This window comes from Orbicella faveolata, unplaced genomic scaffold (genome assembly GCF_042242905.1).
Source record: "Orbicella faveolata isolate gen_17 unplaced genomic scaffold, um_ofav_v1 contig_24, whole genome shotgun sequence".
NCBI classification, from domain to species: Eukaryota; Metazoa; Cnidaria; class Anthozoa; order Scleractinia; family Merulinidae; genus Orbicella; species Orbicella faveolata.
In genome coordinates, this window is record NW_028301552.1 from 31,107,501 (window position 1) to 31,135,048 (window position 27,548).

At 37.6% G+C, this 27,548-nt stretch overlaps 2 protein-coding genes across 2 annotated transcripts; one reads left to right on the forward strand and one right to left on the reverse strand.

Annotated features, from left to right (window-relative positions):
- Window positions 1-4,788: 4,788 nt before the first annotated feature.
- LOC110064987 (uncharacterized) lies at window positions 4,789-6,604 on the forward strand. Its single transcript, XM_020772088.2, has 2 exons — window positions 4,789-5,172; window positions 5,774-6,604. Exons 1-2 carry the CDS (start codon window positions 4,831-4,833, stop codon window positions 6,602-6,604), a joined length of 1,173 nt encoding a protein of 390 aa, XP_020627747.2. The 5' UTR covers window positions 4,789-4,830.
- An 8,308-nt stretch (window positions 6,605-14,912) lies between these two features.
- LOC110064983 (heterogeneous nuclear ribonucleoprotein L-like) lies at window positions 14,913-27,511 on the reverse strand. The gene is made up of 15 exons (XM_020772085.2): window positions 27,237-27,511; window positions 26,944-26,992; window positions 26,284-26,322; window positions 25,488-25,558; window positions 25,013-25,094; window positions 24,484-24,569; window positions 23,689-23,785; window positions 23,244-23,310; window positions 20,032-20,255; window positions 19,185-19,306; window positions 18,718-18,848; window positions 17,229-17,302; window positions 16,910-16,964; window positions 16,119-16,214; window positions 14,913-15,436 (listed from the first exon to the last, which is right to left on the reverse strand). Exons 1-15 carry the CDS (start codon window positions 27,488-27,490, stop codon window positions 15,378-15,380), a joined length of 1,506 nt encoding a protein of 501 aa, XP_020627744.2. The 5' UTR covers window positions 27,491-27,511; the 3' UTR covers window positions 14,913-15,377.
- Between the last annotated feature and the right edge of the window lie 37 nt (window positions 27,512-27,548).

Genomic DNA, 27,548 nt, shown 5'->3' on the forward strand with positions numbered 1-27,548 from the left:
GATTGTTAAATATTTCTAGATATCACGCACAAAACTGTGACAATCGTGCGTGTTGGATAACCTCCTAAAATTTCTAATAATTAAAAATACTGCTGGAACATATTAAAATACAGGGTTAAAATGCTATTAGAGCGTTTCATGGGAAAAGGTAACTTCTTTGAAGTTTAAAGAACTTCTGTTTGTAGCTTAGCAAGCTCTATATTAAATTTGTGGCGCCCCGACCAATAAAATCTTCAACCGCGACAAAGAAATTTTTGGCCTCTTCCACACGTATCCGGATATTTTTTAATCCACAACTTTTTCTTTCCGGATACGGCATCCGTCCACACGCATCCGGCGAATCCTGATATCTTTTAATTCGCTCTCCAGAGTGAGAAAAAAAAAAAAATCCGCGACGAATCCGATAACACGTGGACGGCAAATCCGAATATTTTCGAATTCGATGACGTGGCAAAATCGTGTCCAGTCTCTTACCAAACAATAAACCAACATGGCGGCACAACGTGTAGGCCTAGTTTCTCTAGAGTGAATCCGGATACCATCGGATGTGTGTGGACAGGTGAATTCGATTTGAATACGCTACGTGTGGACGGGGAAATTTTTGAATCCGGAAAGAAAAAGTTGCGGATTGAAAAATATCCGACTACATGTGGACGGGGCCTAAGTTCTTTGGCAAATATGATAATTCAGGGTCTTGATAGCCGACAAAGTTTGTTACACTTGATTCTATAGAAACAGTTATCCACAGGTGCTTGGTGCGTTGACAAACCAACAGATTTTAACCTTTACCTCGTACTGAACGATTGATTTTGTCATTTTCTGCTTCGAAATTCAGGTAGCTACTTAGCAAGGTTCATGTAATCTCCTATTGTGTCATCATATTTCTTGTTGGATTTAACTTCCGTCAACAGAAACATAATTTTCAAACTTTGAAGTATAACTTTTGTCATTTTCGTACCCGTGTCATTTTCGTGAAATTTTCCAGCAGTGTTCACGGTACATGCCTTTAAAAAGTACTTGGTCTTTTGTTACATGCCCTGTACGCATCGAAATTTGATTGTTGCACTTCATTTCTGTTTATAACTGACGCAGTGTAGAACTTAACTAACTGAAATGTTGCATGGTTTATTACGAACTGAATTCTATCAATGAAAATCGTTGAAAGTCCAGTTGTTTGAGTCCAGTGAAGAGTCATCCATCTGGCGGAAGATTTTACCCCCAAAGGAGGCGAAAATATTAAATTTAAATATAATGTTTTTTGTTGTATACATTATGTCATGCCGTACGTACCGGATCCATTAACATTATAAGGCTAGAATTCTGTATCCATACGTTAACTGGTCTGTAGTAAATAACAAGAAACATGAATAATATCTAAATATTATATCAATCAGGAGCCATAATCGGGGACGGAGACCGTAAGCGCGCGCCATTTCTAGTATTGGGGTTGTCCCCATGATATGGGGCAATAATTCTGTTTTTAGAACAAATTGCGCCATCGCCTGAGGCACACGCGCGTACATGCTGCGAGGATTTTTGCGGATGTCGCGCGGGAAAATGGAGTCCAAAACTCCCCAAAATTTTTCATGTTTTTGGCCCACAACTCAACCCGTTTACGTCTGTTGGAATTTTGCGTAAGTATTTTCGTCGTAAGCTGCTCCAGTTTGAGTGAAGTAAGACAGTGTCCAATTTAGGTATGTTCCGCTAAGCTTAGATATATATCGCTGACCAAGTTGTGTTCCGACGGATGGTTCTTTTACATGAGCTGTACATAACTCCACTCTAAGTTTCACATATGTTGAAGATTAACAACTTTTCCAAAACACATCAAAAAACTAGTTGGGTATGTTTGGATATAGCAGCGTTTCAGGACTTCAAAGTTTCCCTCCTATTGCCACAGGCTTGCGAGGAGTCTATCTTGACCGAAAAGTAAAACAAAAAAAATAATTGCAAGTTTGAGTTTCGCCTGAATTGTAAGCAACGCTTGATGTTTTATCAAGGCCCAATAAACGACAATTAAGTTTATGTCTGTAGATGCTGCTCAGTTTTGTTTGTGCAAAAATCCAATAAATTGTCTGTTGTCGATGAATAAGAGCGCCCGCCGATGCGTGTTTTGTACAGTCAGTAAAACATGACATTGGACTTCCCCACTTTTGTAAAAACGTACATCGAACTCATATAATATCTCTAGTTTTTAAATATGTTTAAGGTTGATAAATGTTTGAGAACATATTATGAGAAAATATGTGAATACAGCAGAAATAATCAGCAAAATTACGATGACGCTTTAATCAACTCGAATAACGATTTTGATTTTTTTTGGTTGAGTTATCAAAACTCCTTGTTTGTTTTATTTTCGCCGTGTAAAATTTCACTATGTTAAAGAAACACACATGATATTAGTAGCCTTTTGGCGTTGGTGAAAATTGTTGCAGCATCTCGGCACAAAAGAACACGAAATAAATCTTTGTCAAGGTTTGTTGACAATTGAAAACACCGACTCGGACCTGAAAGAGCACGCGCTGCACTATACAAATGAGCTACTGAATGTACGCGTCAGACTTTCCTTTCAAAAACTTTTGCAAACGCGCCAAACAAACAGAGACCATAAGAAACTATCAAAAACAGGGTTTGGTTATGATTAAGCATTTTTTGGGAAACTCACATACCAACTCGATACCAGAGTAAAGAGTTTTCTTACATAACTTTTCTTCACAGAACAAGCGCAAAAACTTACACGTACACCTAGCGCGAGCAGATATTATTCATTCACAGCGCGAAAAAAAAAAAACTCACCTTTTCCTTTAGCTCAGAGCATAAAACTACATATAAGAGTCCTGGTTCTTATTCCCTGCCTTATTCCCTGCCATCGCTGTGAAAAATCTGCAAGAGAATCTCGCAGCTCTCACCATTCGATCACTCAACGTGACAACATCCACACGAGAGCCCCCGACACGTGCGTGGATCCGCGCGGATATATGACGTCAGGATGGCGCAATTTGTTCTAAAAATAGAAAAATTGTCCCATATCATAGGTGCGCGCGGATCCCAAGACTTACGGTCTCCGTCCCCGATTATGGCTCCTGTATCAATATAACACCTATGACACGAATTCCTATCGAGCTAGTGGCATCGGCCCCCATTAAAAACTCTTTTTGCAAGTATTGTTTCAAGTTTAGTTGTTTTACAGCGTAATCTCTCGGAAGAACTGGGCACAATATCTAAAAATAACTTAAGAGGGATTACCTTAGTTAGAGGACCTATATGGGGGATTCGCTCTCTTACCTTGATAATATCTTGCTTACGTATAATACATGTGCAAACAGCACAACAAGACCTTTTTCAAAAAATTAAGGTGGTTTCTCTTTATTTTCATTTAAGTCAAAATGTATTGAAGTTAAACGCTATGTGGATGAGAAAAACATTTAAAATTGATGAAATTTCATGTTGTTGAGGCAAAAAAAACTGAGCTGATCTCGATCTGTGAATATGTGATACACGACACGTATGATGGCGTATTTTCTAGAGTTGTTTTGCAAACCGGCAAGCTAGCTTTCACAGGTTTTCAACATTCGTACAACAAACTGTGAACTCTCTAAGCGCATCGGCAGGTGAGTTAACTTATATTTGCAAAAATAAATAGTTTTGGTTGTATATATTATGTTACTCCGGACGCACCGGATCCATTAACCTTATAAGACTAGGATCCTGTATCCATACGTAAACTGGACTGGTACTTGTTAGAAAAATCACAAGATCCTAACATCAGTAGAACACTTACTAGGACATTAACTCCTAACGAACGTTATCGAGTGACATCGACCAGCCCCCATTTGAATTAAAGCATTTTGTTTCAAGTTTAGTTACTCTACAGTGTAATATCTTGTGTTACATTCTTGACTTAATTTACATAACGGCGTACGGTAAACAGCACAGCAAGACCTTGTTAAAAACTAAGGCGGTTTTTCTTTTTGTTTTTAATTAAAGTCAAAATGTATTGAAGTCAAACTCTACATTGATGAGAAAAACACGTTTAATTAAAAATCGATCAATGTTGTTAAGGCTACAAGCTGTGATGATCTGTAGATTATGTGATACTCGACACATATGAAGGCGTCTCTTCTAGAGGTGTTTCTCAAATCAGCAAGCTAGATTTTGCAGCTTTTCAACACTCTTATCTGTAAACTCTCTAAGCACATGGGCGGGTAAGTCATAAGTTAACTTATATTTGATATTTGAAATTGTCAGATTCTTTATGCTACTCCTAAACGAAATCTGGTTTGTCACTGTCGAGCTATTTACCGAGGCATGTTGCCTGTAGAAGATATTTTTTTAAAAAATAAGGCGAAGAATGACGTTTTAAAACTATAGAAGGTGAATTACAAATGTGCGATTAACTCTTCGAAACTGCTGAGAATAACTTTTCTTGTGTGTGAGTGTGTCAAAAGCTATCACAAAAATAAATATTTTCCGTTTGGTACGACAAACGACAGCATGAAGAGTTTGTAATGCAAATGTTTTAAATCTCCCGAAACCAAACATAAATTTTGTTTTCTGTCAAGAGTTATCACAAAAGCAAATATTCTTCCGCGCATAAATTTTCTTATCTATTAATAAACCATATATTTCCGTTAAGTAAGATACACGACTTCATGAAGAGTTTGAAAATTCTTCGTGCTATGTTATGAATCCATGACATTTGCTTCAACCAACCCACGAAAAAAACACAAGGAAAAGGGTTGGAATTTTGAAAGCAAGAATTGTCAATACTGCATCTGTTAATAGCTTTATATTTCCTCGTGTTCTATATGTTGTTGTAGTATCTATACGATGAGTGCCTTGTGTTTCCTGGCTTTGGTTTTACACCTGACCCTACTCACTGCCGTAGACAGTGATGTTACCCGCCAAAACTTCAAGTTTGTTGTCGACGAAGATGTTGTTTATAACCACATCCTTGAAGGTCACGTGTTTCGAAGATTGACAGTCTACAACACTGCCCAGTGTCACGTGATGTGTAAAGATGACTGTTTCTGCGCGTCCATAAATTATTTCCCTGTTTCCATGGAAAATAACTGTGAACTTAGTGTTGTTAACAAAGAAATGGAGCCTGCAGCACTGAAATGGAAGCAAGGAGTTAATTATTATGATTTGGCGAAGAGCTACACAGTGAAGGTGAGCTAATTTATTGATTTGTGCATTCATTCGTTCGGTCATTCGTTCGCTCATCAATTCACTCGCTTGGATATTAGCGAGTGTTAAAAGGCGAGCTCAAATTCCTGTACGATTGGTTTATCAAGAACGAACTGTTTATTTACTCTAACAAAACTGAATATGCGATCTTTGGAACTGCTATGAAACGCAATCAGATTAACTCTGACAATCCTAGCGGTGTTTATATATTTAGGAGGTTAAGTTCTTAACTGCAAAGAAAGGCTGCTATTATTTCGGAACGCACGTTTGTAGTAATCTACCGACATGCATGAAGGAAACTCACTCTCTGTTATTTTTAAAACAATGCTTAAGGACTTTTTTTTAGTGAAAGCTCTTAATATTATAAGTATTTTTATTAATCGTATATAGTTTTTATCTTTTACGACATATGTTGTATTCTTTTTAGGATTTTTATTGTTATTTCATTTCTATTTTTAGTTGCCCAGGACACCCTTTGATAACAGCATTTGCTAACAGGTTTACCCCGGCTTAATATGTTCATATTATTTATTATTCCCGGTCTTCCCTATAGGCTTGTTTATTTCCTTTTATTTTGCAATAGGGTAGAGGCAAGTTCATCTCGGGAATACATCGCTGTGTGAACAGATGCTGTCGTGGCAATCCTTGTATTAACGGAGGGGTGTGTCAGGAGATTTGTGACCCTCACGGCCCACGGTTTATCTGCACCTGCCCCAACACTCACACAGGCCGGCGATGTGACAAGATTAAACATCCAAGAACCTGTAAAGACATTGCTAAAAACGGGGCCTCGACATCTGGAAAGTACCTCATTTTTGATTCTGCAAACGAAGCGTTTTCTGTTTTCTGTGACATGGAATCAGAACCAGGATTTGTTTGGGCTTTGATACAATCGTTTTCCTTGGCTAATAAAGGCATGTTCAAAAAAAAAATATTTGGCGTTGATTTCCCAGTGAACCATACAAAGAATAAAGTGGATTGGAACTCGTACCGCCTGTCCTTACCACAGATGGAATCCCTTGCCAATCACTCAACACACCTACGAGTTACCTGTAACTTCCCAACAGAGGGTCTGCAATATACCGACTATGCACGCGCCAAGCTGGAAGGTCACGACATATTTGACACCTGGAGTAATACGTGTCAGTTATATGAGTACATAAACATCCGGGGACATGAGTGCTCTAACTGCACCGCTGGGACAAAACAGATAGCTCGGAGAGCTTGGAGCATTAAGAGTTACCAGAGTAAACTGGGATGGGGCTGTGATTTCGATGGAAGTCCAGGGGCAATTAGCAGTAACGAAAGAAACTTTGGCTATTATGGTGACGGTACTGTAAATGCTGATCATCGCTGTACCTCTTCACCAGCGTCGACTACACAACACTGGTTTGGAACTAAGTATGAGTGGTAAAGGACTATTACATTCAAATGCACAAAGTTAAGTCCACGCATTTACGTGACATAGCCCACCGAGTCGAATCATAACTTTATTTTCGAAACCATCACTTGACTTGGAGAATAGTCTTTGTTTCTGGAATGGACGCCGCTTTGTCAAAGTTTTAGCCTCGAACACTTTCTCGGTTTGTGCCCGACAATTTTCTGTCGCCTATTTCTACGTCTGAGAGTAGAAAAGACATAACATTTATAAAAATTGAAAGGACGTCCGTTACGGCCCTAAACCTTAACCGCAGTACAGGGCCATTGCCAGGTTAGAACTCACACGTCTCAATCCAATACGTAGAAGAGAATAATATATAGATTTAGCCAAGCCTAAAAGCGGAACTCCTGGGCCGGGTTGTTTAAAGCCCGATTAAGCTAACCCAGGATATGGGAGAATTTTGATTTGAGTTTTGTAACTTTACGGTGAAGTTTTCCGTTTCTGTTGTTTGGCCTTCTGTCTTGAGTTTGAAAAATCTCAAGGTCCTCAAAATACACAAAACAAAAGCAGTGAAAAACTTTTATACACAAAGTAAATTATACTTTGGTTCACTTTTATAATCCTGGGTTAGCGTTAGCCGGCTACCGAAACACTCGGCCAACAAGTTAACCTGACGTGAGTCCGCGATCCAATCGAAAACCAGAACTTGGTCAGCGTTCAACTACAAAAAACACGTGATCTCGATAAGTTCTAAACTTGAACCCGCGATATGGTCACATGATACTGGTCAGCGGATACCTTGTTTTGACAGGTGTCAATTGACCATAACATGGATTTCCAATATCAAAGAGGGACTCTACAAACCGAGGGTGCATGTCTCTGTCAGCATATTAGTTGGAGTATGGCCGCCATCTTGCGCGACTCCGTCGTCGTCGTCGTCGTCTTTGTACGTACGTGCTCACGAGCAATACCGCTAACCATGATAACCATGAGGAAAACAATTCATGGGTTTCCTTTTCTTTCCGCTATGGGTATGGGACTCCGCTTAACGGCCCTTCGGGCCGCCGGAGCTCCGCTATGACATAAGCTAGTTGAGCGCTTGACCAAAGTTATTGGGGCGCTGCTAACGGCAAAATTCAGTCAGAAAAATTTAGCTCAGGACTGTCAAGAAAATGTTTTACCACAATTGCTACGAATCTCGCAATCTGATTGGCTAATTTTCCGTTGTCGATAAGAGTCCAGGCAAAGCTGCTCGGGTCAATGTGTCACGCGACGCCTTTTTCAGCTCGCGCTGTAAAAAAAAAGCATTTTCTTTGACCTTGATATTGTGGTAAAAATATTGTGGTAAAAATTTGTTGTGGACTCGCTCGGTTGCGCCTTGTGACTCCACAACATTTTGACCACCGTGATGACGCATATCGTTGTCGATAAGAGTACAGACCACGCTAAACCAAATTCGATTTGTTTATTATACTTTTTAGCGTAATTACACTGAATCTGTATTCCTGGAACACTTTATTGCTACACATTAAACAAAAATAATCAAGTCGATAGTAATCTTGGAACATGTCTTTGTTACAAAGTTTGCATAGGGACATTACCTTTACACCTTAATACTCACGGAAGCCACGAAAGCCGCAATAGAGGAAATCCTAAGTTCTTATTTTTATTTAATTTTTCCATTTTAATAAAAAAAAAAAAGATATTCCAAAGCACGCGTTGGATATCAGATGCTTACAGCTAACAGGTCGTTACGTGCCTCGTTGGTATCAGTCATTTCATATCCAACGCGCGCTCGAGGAATAATTGTTAAATATATCGAGGATATTACACGGTGGCGAGAAGATATGAATTTTATGTTCTCGTGGCAAGAACAATATAATAAAATCCATATCTTCGAGCCAACGTGTAATGTTCTTTTTATTATATGGAGAAACCAATTCAACAAAAGCAAAAGGCGGGAATCGTGATGTTATTGAACGATACGACACTCACAAAGGTGACATACGGAAAATACGCCACTCGGGTCCCGGATGAAGTGGCGTATGGAATCTACGAGTGGTTTAGTTCCCAGTAAAACACTCTTCTCCATATAATAATTCTAGATATTAGACAAAAAACTGTGACAATTGTCCGTATTGGTTATCTTCATGAATCTTTAATAATTAAAAATACTGCAGGGAAGATATTAAAATACAGGGTTAAGATGCTAATAGTGCGCTCCATGGGTAAACTGACTAACTTCTTTGAAGTTTAAAGAACTTCTGTTTGTAGCTTAGCAAGCTCTATATTAAATTTATGGCGCCCCGACTAATAAAATCCTCAACCGCGACAAAGAATTATTAGTTTCTTTGGCAACTATGACGACTCAGGGTCTTGTTAGCCTATTTCGATGGAAGTCCAGGGGGAATTAACCACGAGAGAAATTTCGGCTATTATTATGACGGTGCTGTAAATGCTGATCACCGCTGTATTTCTTCGCCCCCGTCGACAACACAGCACTTGTTTTGAGCTATCAGGGACTGCAAAGAAACTAATTATCCAAGGATAATTACAGTTTATTTACAAAAACACTTGTGATACAAGAAACAAAAGTAATTAATGAACTTATTCTTATTCCATGTGACCGGTCATGGAACATTAGGTCAAGGTCAAAAACGCACGGTTGCATATGTAGTCAACAGAATTTTGACTCCTTTGTCAGTACAAATTAAAACTGCAATCTTAAGACAAGAACCAGGATGATAATTATAGAACACGCCTTTGTTAGCAATTTTACATAGGTAAATTATTTTTAATTTTTTTTAATTTTCAATTTTTAAATTATTTATAGTGGTCATGCACTTAGCCATAAAAGCACTAAGCTTGCAGGCATGCCACTGAAACAAAGGAAACAATTATTTCAAATAAACGTAACATAGTAAAAAAAAAAAAAAAACAGTCAAGTCTCGAAAGCAGAAAGAGAGGAAATCCCATGGTACTTTTCACCACTGGGTTATATTTGGAACAATTAGAGAAAATGATCTTCTTCACCCCACCTCCAACGCTGCGCAAAACTTTGCGGTATTAGGAAGCCTTCTTATCTGTATACAATTGTTAGAACAACGAAGACACGAATGTGCATAATGTTTCCAGAATAAAGATAGTACTGATGAATTGAGGTAATACTAAGTTTTTAAAACATAGCCTAATGCTGACCAAAGCTGTATCGAGCTGGGTGTCAAAATCGGGAATACTTCGTTACAGAAATATTTCAGTTGCCCCGGTTACTTGTTGGTGGATAATGAAATATGCATATTTTGAACCCTAACTTATCTCTCACCAGCCAAAGGTTATCACATTGGTGTTGCTGTAAGTTCACGTTTAAAGTAGACGCGGCTGAAGAGGAACTTCATGTAAACAACCGGATTCATGGCTTTATTCCCGGTATTGAACGTAGCATTCTCAACCCCGGTTTAAGCGAACTCTCGTGTTGTATTTTAGGCACGTTGCACGTTGCCAGTTGAAAACTGTAGATCGCCTTCTTTTTCTCCTTTATTAATTTTTTGGCCTTTCTAATGATTCGTATTCAGCAAACCCTCTCGAACTCACTCTGAAAGTTTTGCATGAACTGATAGCATTTGGTAAGACTTCCCTTCTTGATTCATGGACACTCCGTGATTGTTTACACAATTACCATAATGATAATGCCGAAACATTTTCACTTTCGGATGAAAGCTATAATGAAAACCATTACCCAGTGAAAGAACCAGTCAAACTGATCTGGGTTTAGGTATCTAGAAAAACAGCATAGGTAGGTGTCTATATCTGTCTAAAATTTACTGACCGTGGAAACTAAACAGCATCTCCCTACTAGCTAAAGTCAAGCAAAATCCAGACACACCACAGGGACGACGAAAATAAATGACGATGAACGTAACCAATGAAAGTTGAGAAAGACAAGTACTTTGTTTATCACTTCCGAGTAACCAATCAGATCGCGAAAAAAGCTCTCACTTGTGTGGTGTATACTAATCGATTATTTATAAATCGATTTTAGAATATACACATACAGCTATTGTCTCATATCCAATGTGCACTCGTGGAATAATTGTAACATAACTCTTGACAAATGAGAATTAAAACAATTCAAATAAATAAATAAATAAATAAATAAATAACAGTATTTAGAAAGGAAGCCACATCAGTCTAAGCTGGTTTTCATGCGGGTCTTTCATCCTAAAAACAAAACTGTGACAATCGTGCGTATTAGTTTTTCATCGCTGCTACGACACGAATTTCCAAGAAAAAATCCTAGAACAGACTAAATACAAGGCTAAAATGTTGCTATTTTTTTTTTCATTTTATTTATTTATTCCATTCTAAAATTACAAAGATAAATATAAAGTAGACAAGTAAGAGGAGAAATGGAAAAGGGCAAAAATATAGCAAGCTAATTAGATGCCCTTGTTTAAGAGCATCTAGAGCGCTCCATGGGTAAAACTAAATTCTTTGAAGTTTAAAGAACTTCTGTTTGTAGCATAGCAGGCTCTCCCCACCGATAAAATTCTCAACTGCTACAAAGAGTTTTTAGTTTCCTCGGCAAATATGACAACTATGTGTTTCAATAAGCCGAAAAAGCTTCTCATTGTGGATTCCGTAGAATTGGTTATCCACGGGTGTTTGGTGTGTTGACAAAACAGAACACTTATAAAAGGTACTTTGTTTCTAAACCTCATCTAAGCTAAATCAAACAGCGGGTTGAAAAATATCCCAATAGCGATTTTAATCAACGGTAATCCTTGTTTTATATAGGGACATCAAGTGATAACAGCTGATAACGTTATATACATTTACCTCGTACTGAATAATTAATTTTGTTATTTTCTGTTTCGAATTTCTGGTGCCTGCTTAGCGAGGTTCATTAATCTCTTACTGTGTCGAAATATTTCTTGTTGAATTAATTTTCGTCAACAGAAACATAATCTGCAATCTTTGAATAATTTTTGTCATTTTCGTGAAATATTACAGTAATAATATTTTTAGCATAGATCTTGCCTTTAAAAAGTACTTAGGCTTTTGTCACATGTCCTTTACTCATCGAAATTCGATCCTCTTGCAGTTAATTTCTAGGTTTAAAACTGGGTCAGTGCATTGCTTAACTTGTCTAACTGAAATGTTACATCGTTCATTAAGAACTAGCTTGCAAAGTATAGTAAGACTGCAAAATTCTATCAATGAAAAGTCCAGTTGTTTGAGTCTCCAGTGAAGAGTCACATCCATGAGGCGGAAACCCCCAATGGAGGTGAAAACATTTCAGATTAACAATAAATATTTTTTGCTGGGATACATTATGTTATGCAATACATAAAAGATCCACTGATTAACCTTTTAAGGCCAGATTCATGTTTCTACAGGTAGTAAACTGGTTGGCTAATTACTTGCTAGCGAATAACTGGACACATTTAATGATAAGATTTTAACATCGGCATTACCATAAACAATTATTGGATATGGTTTTTGTCATGCGCGCGTAACCTACAGATTATTCACTAATCTGCTAGCAGATTAGTAAATAATCTGTAGGTTGCGCTGTTTCCCAGGATTAACTGTAGGCTTTTAGCCAATAAAAAGGCAGATGGTGACTACAATGTACAATAACGACATTAATTACCATCGAGTGACATCCGCCCCGATTATAGCCTATTTAATTTTTCAAGTATATTCTCAAATTTAGTTGCTTTACAGCTAATCTCCTGTATTACATTCTAAACTAAACTTACGTGCAAACAACGCAGCAAGAACTTCTTTAGAAATTTAAGCGGTTTTAAGCGGTTTTAATTTAAAGTCAAAATGTATTGATAATAAACGCCAAGTGGACGCCAAAAACACGTTTAAAAATTAACTGTTATTAATACTAAAATCAAAGCAGAGCTGATCTGTAAATTATGTGATATACGACACGTATGACGGCGTCAGGATTTTCTAGCCGAGATATGTTTTGCAAACCGGCTAGCAAGCTAGCTTCTACGGGTTTTCAACAAACTTACAACAAACTGTGAACTGTCTAAGCATATCGGTGGGTGAGTTCACTTATATTTGATATTCGAAGTTGTCAGAATCTTCTAGTTACTCCTAAACGAATCCTGGTTTGTCATTTTAGATGTATTTACCCGCGAGGCATGTTGCCTGTAAGAGAGTTTTTGGACCTAAAACTACAGAAGATGGGTTTACAAATGCACGATTAACTCTTTCGAAAGTGAGCACGGATTTTGTTTCGTGTCAAAAATAATCCCAAAAAAAAAACATTTTAACGTGCATAAATGCTCGTATCTGTTAATAAACCATATATTTACGTTACGGAAGACAAGCGATATCATGAAGAGTTTTAAAATTCCTCGTACTATATTTCGAATCCATGACATTCACTTCAATCAACTCACGAAAGGACCAGAAGAAAGAGTTTCAAATCCTCTTGGAGACGTTTCTTTCGAATTCTGAAAAGACAATTCACTCGTCACGCTAAACCTTTCAACAACGTTTTATTTCTTCACTGTTCTATGTTGTTATAGGAGCTTGACTATGAGTGCCTTGTGTTTGTTACGAGTGCTGGCTTTGGTTTCACACCTGACCCTACTCATTGCCGTGGACAGCAATGTAATCTGCCAAAACTTCAAGTTTGTTGTCGACGAAGATGTTGTTTATAACCACGTCCTTGAGGGTCATGTGCTTACGCGATTAACAGTCTACAGCGCCGCCTAGTGTCACGTGACTTGTAAAAATGACTGCTTATGTGCATCCATAAATTATTCCTCTGTTTCCAAGGAAAATAACAGTAAACTAAACGATGTTAATAAGGAACTAGAGCCTGCAGCACTGAAAGGAAAACAAGGAGTTCATTATTATGATTTGGTGAGGAGAAACACAGTGAAGGTGAACTAATTTATTGATTTGTTGATTCATTCGTTCGTTCGTTCGTTCGTTCGTTCGTTCGTTCGTTCGTTCGTTCGTTCGTTCGTTCGTTCGTTCGTTCGTTCGTTCGTTCCGTTCGTTCGTCCGTCCCTCATTTACTCATTCATTTGCTTAATTCTTCCCGGTCTAACTTCAGGTCGGTTCGTTTATTTTCTTTCATTCTGCAATAGGGCAGAGGAAAGTTCATCCCGGGAATACATCGCTGTGTGAACAGATGCTGTCGTGGCAATCCTTGTATTAACGGAGGAGGAGGAGGAGGAGTACATAAACATCCGGGGACATGAGTGCTCTAACTGCACTGCCGGGACAAACCAAATAGCTGGGAAAGCTTGGAGCATTAAGAGTTACCAGAGTAAACTGGGATGGGGCTGTGATTTCGATGGAAGTCCAGGGGCAATTAATAGTAACGAAAGAAACTTTGGCCATTATAGTTACGGTACTGTAAATGCTGATCACCGCTGTACCTCTTCGCCTGTGTCGACAACACAACACTGGTTTGGAGCTAAGCATGAGTGGTAAAGGACTTTCATATTCAAATTCTTTTCATAGCCTACCAACTCGAATCACAAATGCATTTTTGGAAGCATCAATAGGCCATTTCCGAGTGCCTTGCGCTTTTGTTTCAAAACGAGTCCTCACGCAAAAATCTGTTTCCCCAACGGGCTCTTCTTCAACTTATGAACCTCATTTTCTTTTGAAAGGTTTTACACGAGGACTAGTTTTGAAACAAAAAAGGCCTACTGACTTGGAGAATAGCCTTTCCTTCTGGAAATGCCGCCTCTTTCCAGGTTTTTGCTCGGGAATTTCGTGGCGCATATTTCAATTTGACGAACAGTTTGAGAAAATTATCAAAATCCAAAGCTCGCCAAACATTTACAGTAATAGAAAGCCTTCTTATCTGTATAAAATTGTTAGGACATCGAAACCACGAGTCTGCATAATGTTTCCAGAACAAAGGTAAAACTAAGTGTTTGTAAATAAGGCTTGATTAAAAGTAAGTTTTGCCCTGGTTACTGGTTATGTGGATAATGAAATATGTATATTTTGAACCCCAACTTTTCTCGCATCAGCAAGAGAATTTCATATTGTAAGTAACGTGACTTAACATGAACTTCGTTTAAATAATCGAATTCGTTGCTTTAATCCCAGTATTGAGCATGACTTTAACCCCGATAGAGTTGAACTCTCGTGTTGCACTTCATGCACGTTGCACAATCTGTGGATCGCCTTTTGCCCATTTCTTTTCTGGGTTTTCTAATGATTGGTATCCACCAACCCCTCAAGAACTCACTCTGAAAAGCTGAAGGCATTTACCACAACTTCTATTCCTGATTGACGGACAATCCATGAAAGTTCACAGAAACAAGAATTCCACTTTCACCACAAGCACTTTCTGTAATATTGGGTATTTTAATAATCTCAGTAAGTGTCAGTTTGGTAAATACACAACTGTAAAGTTAATTCTCTCATACCATAAAATTTTCCACATCTACGTCTAAGTGGACGAAATGTTATCACGGAATTCAACGCTAAAATATAATTATCTTTAAGTACTTGATGAAATGCAAAAGAAAGTTTCAAGTAAAATGCTGTTAAAATAAAGTAATAAAGTAACAAAACGTTAACTCGAAGAAACTCTTGTGGTTTGTTTATAACTTTTTCCTAATACTTTTCTCTAAGTCCTTTTAACTTAAAAATAAATCGCGACTTGAAGTTGTCGCTTGCAAAGTTCTTTCTGCCGTCACATGTCCGAGTTTCGGTGTCGATTAAATTCTTTCCCTACCCCTGACAGGGTAGTCAACGTCGACGAAAAATGCCAGGGGTAATGTGAGTAGAGTTGGCGACAGGCCCCTTGTTACTGTGCGCTTGACATGGACGAAAAGGCGAGTTTAACTGTGAAGATTGTCTTGGCAGCTGAAACGAAAGACAAGAGATTAACATTTAAAATTTCATAAGACATCCGGACATTGTGATGCAGAAAAGGCCAGGAGAATTTTAAAAATATCATCATATATACAAGAAAATTCTCAGACGTAATCTAGAAGGAAACACATGAGGGTGTCCAAGATTTTCTCACAGCAAGCGTTGCAGCGATTTCTAGTCCAAAATCAAGCAAAGCCCGTCTAGCTATAACCTACAGCCGAAGCTCCTGTAAGTGCCCCCAACACCAGTGGTCAAAACCGGAGCTAGCCGCTTACGAAAACGAAATCGCTGAATTGAACAGAAAAGTTTAAGTAGCAAACAAGAACTTTCAGCATGCCAATACAGTGTTATCATACAGCAGTATATAGTTCTAGTCCCATAAAGGATATAAAAATAGTTATCTATACATTCAGATTTTAGTGGGAGTGATTCGTGTAATTTTTTTATACAGAGCGGAATTATTAATTGTCTGCAAGTGATGATCGGTTACAAGAATTTAAGCAAAGAAAAACGCCAGCTTGTAAATTCCAAACGTTTTCGCAGTCTCTTACATTGTGTTACACTAGGGATTTACTGTGAATATAACAAGAGTTTCCCGGAGGTAAGCTGGCCGCATATGAGACTGGTCATGACCAGAGCTTCAGATTTGAAACTGGTAATGAATTCACCGTACCAGCATCACGTATGACGTAATGATTACACGCTGCCAGAACCTCAAGGGCCTGGGACGGATTTTCCCATTCCATAAGACCTGCTGCTGAACGAGTAGCTGCAATGTTAAAAAAGATAATAATAAACTAATTTTAAAAAAAACAAAAACAATAATGACAATGAACAAAAATGATCATCAAAAAAGTCAAGATTTCTTTTCATTTTACAGCTGTTATTCAATTTTTACGGTTCTTAATTCAAATGCCCCATCTTGACCCTTTCCCTCGATCCTAGCACGTCGAACAAGATCAAGCCAGAGTACATGTATCTGTATGATAGATTTTTCCTTGTTTCCACAACATTCGTTCTTTCAAAGACCCCATATTCTCAAGAAGTTTCTGGCTTTTCGTTGACGTAAAACAAAAACACCTCGTTATCCGTGGTATTCTTACGAATCCCAAATGTGCTGTGAGCACTGGGTGACCTGAGGTCACTTCCGAGGAAGGATTTACGCTGAAAATGCGTACTTCATGTCGTGAAACCGAGAAGATGTTTTGGTTGGTCTTCGAAAATGAGCCTGCGGTGTACGGCGTGAATGTTGCTATGCAACAAAAGCAACATGAAATGTCGTGACAACAAGCTTACGTGACAATCTGCAAAGATTCCCCTAATCCCTCTTGTTCCAGTTCTCTATATGTACTTATCCCTCCACACACACCAACTGCTTGTTCAAATGTTCTACTAATACTTGAGAAAAGCGGCTTTCCTGAGCGGAGAGACAAAAAGGGGCGAGAGGATTATGAATTTACTCACCATTAGGAAACACTTTGACAGCAACCGGACGTTCAACTCCACAATTTGAACACATCTACAATGAAGAATAGATTGAAAGTTCAATTAAAACAAATTTAACTTCTCCACAGTGACAATTTCGCAACTGCTCTGCTATGCAGAACATGGTAGTTGCCTGGCTTAAAATGTTATGAAACAGTAGTTTTCTGAGGAGTAACCACCAGCTAAAGGGAGGCTCTACCACTGAACAACAGGAGGAAAGTGGCAGAAAACACTATATTAGTGTACACCACATCACTAGGTTGACGAGTGGGAAGTACTCTGAACAAAAGAAACTTACCTCGTTGACTTTTTCTGTAGAAAAGTCCGGCGGAGCATTAAAGAAATGCAAGACTTTTGTAGGAGAAAAAATGCCTAGTATAAAGTTAAGTTATATAAAAACATTTTTTAAAATTACTTGAAAATGTACATGTCGCAATACACTTCAAGTTGAGTGCGATATCGTCATTGAAGAAAAGAAAAAACAAAAACAAAAATCAAAGAACAGAATCAAACTTGAAAGACTGATTCAAATTTAAGACGGCGCAACTTTCCTCTTAGCATTGCCAGTTTCATAGGTACCAGGCAGACGAGTAGAGAACTAGCTCAGTGAATTCAGTTAATACCCTAGAATTTATTTTTCCCGACAGCTGTTCATATTCCTATGGAACGGACGTCCACATGCCAAAATGTCATAATACAAACAAAAACATTAACTCCAAGTTATTTGCCTGCCAAATGATATCTGTGTCCCTGTTACAAACTTGCTCCAGTTCAACTACGTCAATTATAAACAATGGCAGTCTTTGAAAACTGTTTCCCTGACTTCATATCACATCTGGCTTTTCACCCAGATTAGCCAAAATACTTTATGTATCTTGATCTTTTCCCCCAACTTGTTACGTTCATGTTTTTGTTTTTGTTTTAATTGTTCATTCGTTTGTTTGTTTGTTTGTTTGTTTTTAAGCGCCATCTGTATAATCATAATTAAGGTGGCTCCCTATAGTTTTACGATCGCACGCGTGCTAAGGATGAAAGCTCAAGTAATCTGCGCGCGCTCGAAGGAAAACGTCAGTGTTTTTGGATATTTTCTGACGTCAACATGAGCACAAAAAGCAAAACTGACAGTGAATTTTCTCGCGTTTCCTTCGGTGAAATTCCGTAAAATTTGGCAGATTGGTAGTAAATATTTTACTTTAGTCGGAGCTCGTTTTTCAGGGAAATCTACAAGACCAGATTTTTTGCAGCGGTAAAAGACATAAATTTGAAAAAATCGACCAAACTGCCTTTACAAACCCTACTTTTTTCGTGTTTAAAATTCGTATCCCGCTGGAAGCGATGTGTTGTAAAAATTTTGGAAGATTTCACCGAAGAAAATTCAAGAAAATCACAAATAAAGCCACACAAACAGTAATAAACACATTTGTTTGGGCATTTATAATTCAAGACTAAAGCCCAAAATTTTAACAGAGATGATAGCAAAACACTATTTAATCATTCGTTATTACATGTAATAAGTTTGAAAGGACTGGGTGTGAAAGCGAATGCCAAAACAGCATTCAAAACATAACACTTGCGCGCGCAACGCCATAAATGATTACCCTATGGAGTCACCTTAAAGCTGCCACAGGAGCAGTTGCTGTGGTTCCTGCTGTATGCACAATTTCTCTCTCAGCAAAACCTTGGCTACATATGCATTTTGAGACCAATAATACTGTTGCCACCTTCTGCTTGTATAGTATAGATGGTGAGAAATGGATGAAGTTTTTAAAACCTTATGTAAAGGATACGATTCTTGCTGCTTTGTTCTGGTGTCCAAAAGCGCTGATTCTTGGAATTAGAGTATGTCTTGTAACACGGTGTCCCATCTGGCAAATTCATGACGGATGAGGAATCCACGAGATACTTCTGCTTGGAAAAACTGCAATAACAATCAACAATACAAGGTAAGGGAATTTTGGTATGAATATACTATGGAGCTTTGCTAACTTGTAATACCAACTCACAGATAGGGATAATATGGATAATATAAAACTTGCTGCAAGCAACTGTAAGAAGAAAGAAAAATCACAACAAAAATTGTTAATAAGAACCAACTGTAGCTCGGTTGTTGTCTTCTCAACTACAAGCACAGCTGTTGTGTCTCAATCATCTGTAGTAGTTTACATGCAACTCACAATTTTTTTGTTTGTGTTCTCTTTGTGAACCTGATGAAGACAAATGGAAATCAGCAATGCACAGGCCAAACAAAACTAACCTGAAGTCAATCTGGCTGCCAAAGAGCTGCTGTCCTCCCAGACACTGAATAACTGTGTTACAAGCAATGTGATCACCCATCTCTACCATGGCAGCACCACGCTTGTTCATCAGGAACTTCACCTGAAAGATAAATTCTCCTTAACAAATGCCTTATGATTCCTTTGGACACCAGTTCTGAGAATTGAGTAAGCCATCAAGATGATACTATTACAGGTGAATTTCACTATTCATACCAGCTGTTGGTTCACCAAGACATAGTAATAGGGAGTTTAAAGGGAACCTTAGCTAAAAACAGTTTTCTTCCAAATCATAAGTTGGTGTTTGTTTCCCTTATCTCATGCGCATACACATCAGCTGTTCATTTACCATTGGTCACAGTACGACAATGGACCATTTTGGCATTCTTGATATTGGACTAGAACTAGCTTGCAACTGAGGCTAATGCGGGGGATTCATTTAAAATGCAAATGACATTTATCTCTTTTTAATGATATTCCCCTACATGAGCCTGAATGGCAAGCTACAACCATGGACAAATTGTGTTGGAAAATAGGCAAACCCATGAAATCATTTACCCTAATACCTACAGAATAAGTGGCAGCACCCCCATTCCCCTTACACTATTTATTTTTATACAATGTTGGAAAATGGTAGAATGAAAATTGTGTTAGCTGAAAGTGTTTTGTCAACATTGCACAGGGGTGGGGAGGGGCAAAATGTGTATGGAATGAATTTTTCCAACCCTTGTTACCAAGGCTGTAGTTCCTGTCCAATAACAAGAATACAAACATGGCCTATTACATTGTAAACATGTGAACCTTAAATATTTCAGGCAATTTTCATACCTTCAGAACATTCCCATAGCAGCAAAGAATATTGAAGACTCGATCACAATTCATCTTGTGCTCATGCAGTCCATACACCATGAGAACACAACCTCCCGCCATGGGTGATGGCTGAAGTAAGGGCCGGGGAGCATGCATTGCCATCCCTCCTCGACCAGGATATGGTCCCCCTGGAGGGCGACTGAGGAGACCTTCTTTCATTGGTGGCCTTGGCGGAGCAACACCTAGAAAGCAACAGGCAAATTACATGAGGAAACAGTGATATTAAACACTTTTCAAGAAGTAGGAGCACCCACAAGAAATGATACCATAATCCAGTCACCTCAAGTAACTGAAGGAAAAATAAATGGTCGTTTTTGAAGTCACTGAACAATTACTTCACAGAAAAAACAGAAATGGGTTTCAGTGTGAGATACAAAAAGGTATGATAACCAGGTTTGAGATAACAAGGAGATAAACATTGTCAATAGCTAATATTACTAGTGCAGTAAAAAATATATATATATTGTGTAAAGCAGTGCAAATGGTATGAAGAAAATTTCATTTTGAACGATAACTTTTTTTCAAAACTCTGAAGTCTTTACAATGTACACTGTAGTTTCTACTGGTACAAAATTGTTTTACTTGGCTTCGTAAAATGTTTTTCCTGCCGGCTGATCTTGTGAAAGAGGCAGGAAACGAAGTTCTCTCACACTGAATGGGGCACTTGGGTACGAGTCAGGAAGTCAGTTTCACGCTTGGTCACGTGATTCAGTTTTTCTTTCTTGCTGGACAGTGCAACGGTTTTCCTACCCTCCCACCCCTTAGCGAATTCTCAGCTAAATTTAATAGAAGTATATTAACGTTTGGGTAGTTTTTTCCTGTTGTTGACTCCGATTCTGTTATGGTTGTGATGTTGATAGACATGTCAATAAAGTGCTGTTGCATTGTCGTGTGCCAGACAAATGGCATTCAGTGTGTGAGATATTCATTGCAAATTTTCACTATTCCAAAATTTTTGTCTCAATAAACATCAGACACAGAAATTTCAGGTAAAATTCCATGAAATGTTGTCAAAACAAAGAGCAAAACTCAACAGCACTTATTTGCACTTCTTTTCACAATACTGTATGTGTATACATTAAATTTATTGTGCATCACAGTGCAACCAGATCAGTTTTACCACTGTTGTGTTAACAGATGACTGTACTCATGGTGTTGCTTAGTACTTACTTTGGAGAAAACACAGGAACAAAAACCTTAAAGTGGTTTATCACTTTTTTTGTTTTGCTTTTGTTTGCTTTGGTGTATTTTTTGGTAATTGATACATTGTTATCATGCTGGCATGACTAAGATCACAAAGTTTAATAAGCATGCTTATGTTGAATCGAACACGTTCCAAAATGTATAAAGAAGCTAAAATGCTGATTTCAATATCTGAAAATTTTCTGTTGTACATGTACACAGACCTCTAACGCTACCATCTGGTAATGGGTAGCAAACCTGGTGCCATAAATAGAGAATGTGGAAAATTATCTTCAGTTCAAAGCCATTATAAACAGTGACAAATATTTCACAATTGGTTCATGCTTCAGCCCGCACCACTACATCATGGTGAATGTGAGGAGTTTGGAGAGCACCAAAGAAGTGCAACAGTTGCTCGAGGCATAGCCTCCTACTGTATGCAGACAGGCACAGCTGAAAGCAACTTTAGATTCCTGAGTGTTCTCCCATCTTCCCAAGTACATCAAAATTTGATTATGTAAAACTAAAAGCATGAATCAATTGTTTTAGAAATTGCCAGTGGTCGGGAGTGAATGTACATGTATATGTATGATGACGACCACTTGAGCGAAAAAATTTGTTGGCGAAGCAAAGTTCAAAGTGTGCATCCTTAGATTGAAATGCAGGCTTTCACATACTGAGTTTCATATTGTGGCCTTAAAAGCTGTGTAACCTTTACAACTGCATGACTGTAACACCAACTGGATTAAAATTCTGATGGTTTTTTTTTTTAATTCACTGATAATGAATAATGGAATTTTATTTTATTTTTTTTAGAATTATATGGCAAAAATAACATTGCAGCTGTATGAATCTCTTATTTTTCCTTGCCATTTTGATGTGCAAGGTGGGAGAAAAACAATAATTCTAAAATGCATGCTGTATCTTAACAATGAAATGGCTATACAAATCAAAGGCCTTGAATAATTTGGTATGTGCGAAGAAAAAAAACACTGGAATACAGAAAACCTAAATGCAGTACCTTTAAGGACTTACTTAAACCCTGCTGGCTTTTCATCAGCCCTCTACTCTGCATCAAACTAGAACTAAGACTGGCATGTATGGAAAAATTGACTGATTTAAAGCGCAGTGGGGCTTGTTGTAAGCTTGGAAATCAAGAGAATTAGTATTTTTCTTATAAAAAAGAGTACAATGTATTTACAAATAAATGTTATAAAAAGACATACTGGTAACGATAAATACATTCACATTTTAGTCCTCTTTTTTTTTTTTTTTTGCTTAAAATTTGGTCATAACTTAAGGTAATTATACGAAAGAAGTTGCCCACCATTACATTGTATTTGGAATGAGACACAGCAATACATGTAGCTCTTGATAACAGATCAAAGCAATATTCTTAACATGCATGTACTGTACTGTACACTGTAAACACGGTAACATAGTAACACAGCACTGGACATTCACAAAATTGTGTCAAATACAACTATACAGTTCAAGAGACATTCAAATGCTCTCAGTGAGTCAAAAGACTGACAACATATGCATGCAATTGATTTTGATGCTTTGGTTTCCTTCAGCAAACACTTTTGTGGCTTTGGTTTTTTGATTTAATGGATTTTTTGAGAACGTAAATGTAGTACTTGTCGTGCACTGTATTTTTGACACTTGAGACAATGTTTCATCACAGACTAGATTTTGAATAATTTGTTCTTATAAAGAGTGGCTCATTTCAGTCAGTTATCTTCCATGCAATTCATTTACATTAAATACATGTATAAATATATAAGTGCCATCTGTCAACCAGTTTTTTGACACTCTCTTTTTTAAACAGTAAATTCAAAAATAAATTCATAAATTTAAAACAATTTTTAAAAGGGAGACCACCCAAGTGTATTGGTGAGTCCCAATGCAGTCAATGCCAATTCCAAACTTAAATGTATTAAATCTTATAAATGAGAGATTACAGCAGAGTGAACTAATATATTTACCATATGCCTTGTCTTCTGTATAATCAAATGTTTCTTCATCATTCTTGTAAACATTAAGTGAGGTGGCCTGTAAATAAAAGTATTACATGTAACATCTTGTGTTTTGCTACAGTACAAATTGTTGAATTTTTGAAGAACTTTGAAGTGTTTGAAAATGTGGTCAAATACTGTTTAACTAAGTGTTTGATAAATTTCCCCCATTAATATTAAACCCAATATGGAAAAATATGAAGCAATAACATCAGAAATGTCTGCAGCTACTGAGGAGACTGGTAACTAAAGGTTAAAATCATGTTACTAACCACAAAACACTGTCATGATCTTAATATTGTCAGAGGCAAATATTGTTTGATAGAATCATCACAAATTCCCTGAATTTGAAATTTACCAGGACTCAGAAATGAAGAAAGAGAAGCATTAAACTGCATGAAGTTTATTACAATACCCTTGAGTATTCTATTTTCAGTGTGTTACAGCCAGTGTAAATATCAGCTCCATTCAAGGCATCTTTGGCTTGTTGTGCTTGGTCCACAGACGCAAATCTGTTGAACAGTACAGCAGTGGTCAAGGTAAAATGTGTTTTAACAACTGGTGATCATGCAATTAGTACAGGTAATCACACAAATCTCCATCTAGAAAAGAAAGTTGGCGACTCAGTGGGTGATATTTGCTATTCCTTGAAAGGGTTTAGGTGATCTTTGGAACTGCTCAAAAAACATTATACCTTAGTACTAACTTCAGATATATTCGTTATAACTTGCATGGCTGTACACTTGAATTGCACCACTCTTAGCCAACTGGAATTGAGTATTTTTTATTTTTTATTTTTTTATTTTTTGGCAAGTGCATTATTAGAAAATGAACATTACTTTTTACATTACTATTAATGTGCTGTTCAGATAAATATAAAATCACACAGTCAAACTTCTTATGCATGTCTTGCTTTGAAAGGATTGAAAGCAGGGGTTTTATTAAAGGCCAGGTATTGCACAAATTGGCTAACTCTGAGAACAGTAATTCTGCTCTCCCAATTTGACCATCTCTATGCAGGAAAATCTTTAATACCTAATGGAGGCCACAAAAGCTGGCTGGGTTTGCTAATGAGAGACCTTCAGTTTTTCTTGGCCACTTCCCTGCAGATACAGAACAACCCTGATCTCAATTATGATCCTGTTACACTGGGAAGCTCACGACTTCTCTTCCTGCTTTGTGAATACATTGCACAAGAGCAAAAGGATACTCGACCATTGCCTGTAATCCACTTTTTCTGAAGATGACAATCCTTAAGACATGACCTTGTTTACTGAAGATAGTGTGAAGAATGTCCTGCAAACAAAAATGTCAAAGAATATATTTTTTTTACAGCAAGCATAATAAAACAAGTAATTAATTCACATAGTATGAAGCTTGTACGTTAAACATTCTTGAGTAATAAGCATGTGAAAAAAACCTTCATATCCTGCGTTGACTTTTAAAATTGATTGAAAACAAAATTCAGTTCAGCAAAGCTTCTCACAAGTAGAGAATTAAAACATTTTCAAATTGTTAAACTGTGGTCCAATCTGTTCACAATTACAATTTCTTGCTGGTGGGAGTAAACTTAACCATTGGACACACATGCACATGTACTGTACAACGCTATTCATCTTTTAACCAAGTGCACACTTCCATTGCATGATGCACTTTGAACAAAAACACAAAAAAGGGATGGTGAAGTTTGATTGACAGACAGCAGAAAAGTGCTACATAACTACATAACTTTCACTTACTGTCGTGATTGGATATTGGGGATTAATTACGGTGATCAAAAGAATTCTGTTCACGGGAAGCTCCTGCTGTACGGAGAGGTTCCTGTAGCAAGTTTATAATGAACATAAGAAATGATATTATTTTATATTACAACAAAGCATGCATGCTGGTTCAGTCTACCTAATTTCTATTCAGGCATCGAGTTGGTCTCAGCTGCACCTTCAGCAACTCTTATGCTTTTCTTGTGCTCTCCAAAACTTTCCGTGGCAGCCATAACTTGATACACACACACTAAGCAAGAACCAATTCTTTACTGGTTCATGACTTTCACACACATACTGTGGCAAGTTACGCTATAGCTTTCTACATGTATACAGGGATGTTTCTGGTCTGAAAGTTGTTACCAAAAAAACAACAACCGCAGAATAAATGAACAACTGATTGCAATTTATTATTGTGATTTATGTCTTTAGCATGAACATATATATAACTTACTTTGATATACTCTTGCTTTTCGAGTAATTGAAATACGCGGGTCTTCCACGTAAAACAATAGTCTGTCCACTCTAAAGTAGAAATAACAGAAAATTAATAATCAATACTTGCAGTATAACATGGCTACACATATCACATAACACTGAACATGGTTCTGCACTGCCACTTACATTTGCTATCAAGAAAAAAGAAATGAAAAACAAAATAACAGAAAATTATTATCAATTTGTTATATTACATGGTTACAAATACATTCTGTATCACATACATGTAACAATGAACTTTTTCCTACAGTGCCACCGACATTTGCTATCAAGAAAAAAAATCTATAAAAACTGTCGGAAGTTTGAGCCATAGTAACCTATGGGCCATTCCCACCTTTTTCACACAACCATAGTATCAAAAAAGTTCATATTAGACTATTCATGCAGATACTAGGACTGCAATATATCTTTAGATATAGCTACGACTGTATATACATTGTAGAAAGGCCATTTTGGTATGATGGGCAGTAAGTACGTAAGCATACATGTAGATCATTGTTAAGGCTTTCCTTACACATATCTGCAGATCTATGACACTTGATCAATCAATTCGCCAGCTGTGAATATCTCATTTGCAAGAAATTAAAATTTTCGCCCCAAAATATCAATAGTTGCTGGGTTTCTGAAGTAGTTTTAGTCAATTCTCCTACATCAACTGTCTTCATACGAATGTTAGCATACTGCCCTTACTGCCGTCAACATCTCAGCACTTTCATTACTGCAAGGAATAAATTGAATTTTTGCAGTGTCACCTGAGTATATCCCATGAGGGACTTTGCAGATGAAATGTCCTGGAATAAGAAAAACAAGACAAAAGCTAAGTATTGCCTGATGTTTGCATGACATTTCAAAGAAAATTAGCAGTATAAGGGATAAAAATCCCTCTGTTGAGGGTGTGGGGAATCCATTCATTTCATTGAAAACAACACCACATTTTTATTTTAAGCCCAGCATTTTTCAAGATTTAAAAAATATTATCTTGAGGTCTCCTGCAATTTGCTTTATACCACGGAATGAGTTTCACAATCCCAGTGCATACATGGAGAATGTAAGCTGCCCTACTCACGATAAATTTAAGAGCCTTTCATGTGATCAAAAACGCGTGACTAATATATGAACAATATTAACATGCTTGTCACAAGGTCATGCCATCTGCTTTCAAAAAAGATCGTACTAGCAGGAACAAAGCCAAAAAAGTTGTTGTAAACATGACAAAAAAGGAGGATTTTAAGTTCAAGTTATCCACAACTGTTGTATTTAATGTACAGCAACTCTTTCAGATTCAGCAAGACTGTAGCTTCCTTACTAAGACGAGCACGAAAGCGAATATGGCTAATTTGAAAATATTACAACAGTCCCTGTTCGGAAAGAAAAAAATTCCATATCAATGCTCTAATGTTTTATTCCCTCACTTCAAATTCCACCAACGCTTGTCGCAGCTTCGGCATCATCGTTACACAACTGAAATAAAATAAATAATATCAGCGAGAGAAGAATAAATTCAAGCTATCACAAGTTTACAATTAAAGAAACCATTCAACTTCAGAAGGTCAATTTCCTATGCAGCCGGTGGCGATAAATATTTTGATTTGCCAGCAGTTCGCTGCCTGTGGAGCTTCGATTTTTTTTTTTTTGAAAGGCAAGAACTGCACATCATTACTGTCTCCTGAAAAAAACAACATACTGATAACCATATCTCACATACCTGATGGTACCGAACGATGAAAGAGCATGCAACAGATCTTGTTCGCGGGCTTCGTCCGCAATACCACGGACATGAACTACTGGCGAGGGTTCCGTATAATGCGGATTGCTACGACCTCCAGAGTCTTGGTAAGATCTTTGTTCGTATCCTTCCGCAGCTCCTGAATCAACTCTTTGCCGCTTGAAACTGCCATTTTCGTACCCACCTTCGGCATAACTGCTATCACTGCAATCGAGCGCATGTTTTTCCGCCATGTTGAATCCGAATCACTGCCTACCCACAATGCTCTCGGTACACTTGTCACCTGCCTTC

Bases quoted from the DNA above. Each gene is read 5' to 3' on its own strand.
- LOC110064987 (XM_020772088.2), top strand. From the start codon at position 4,831: ATGAGTGCCTTGTGTTTCCTGGCTTTGGTTTTACACCTGACCCTACTC. The intron at 5,173-5,773 runs GTGAGCTAATTT...ATTTTGCAATAG, and splicing joins CGAAGAGCTACACAGTGAAG to GGTAGAGGCAAGTTCATCTC.
- LOC110064983 (XM_020772085.2), bottom strand. From the start codon at position 27,490: ATGGCGGAAAAACATGCGCTCGATTGCAGTGATAGCAGTTATGCCGAA. The intron at 19,307-20,031 runs GTATGAAAATTG...TTTATCTTTCAG, and splicing joins GCTATGGGAATGTTCTGAAG to GTGAAGTTCCTGATGAACAA. The intron at 15,437-16,118 runs GTACGGTGAATT...CTTTCGTTTCAG, and splicing joins TTACGTCATACGTGATGCTG to CTGCCAAGACAATCTTCACA.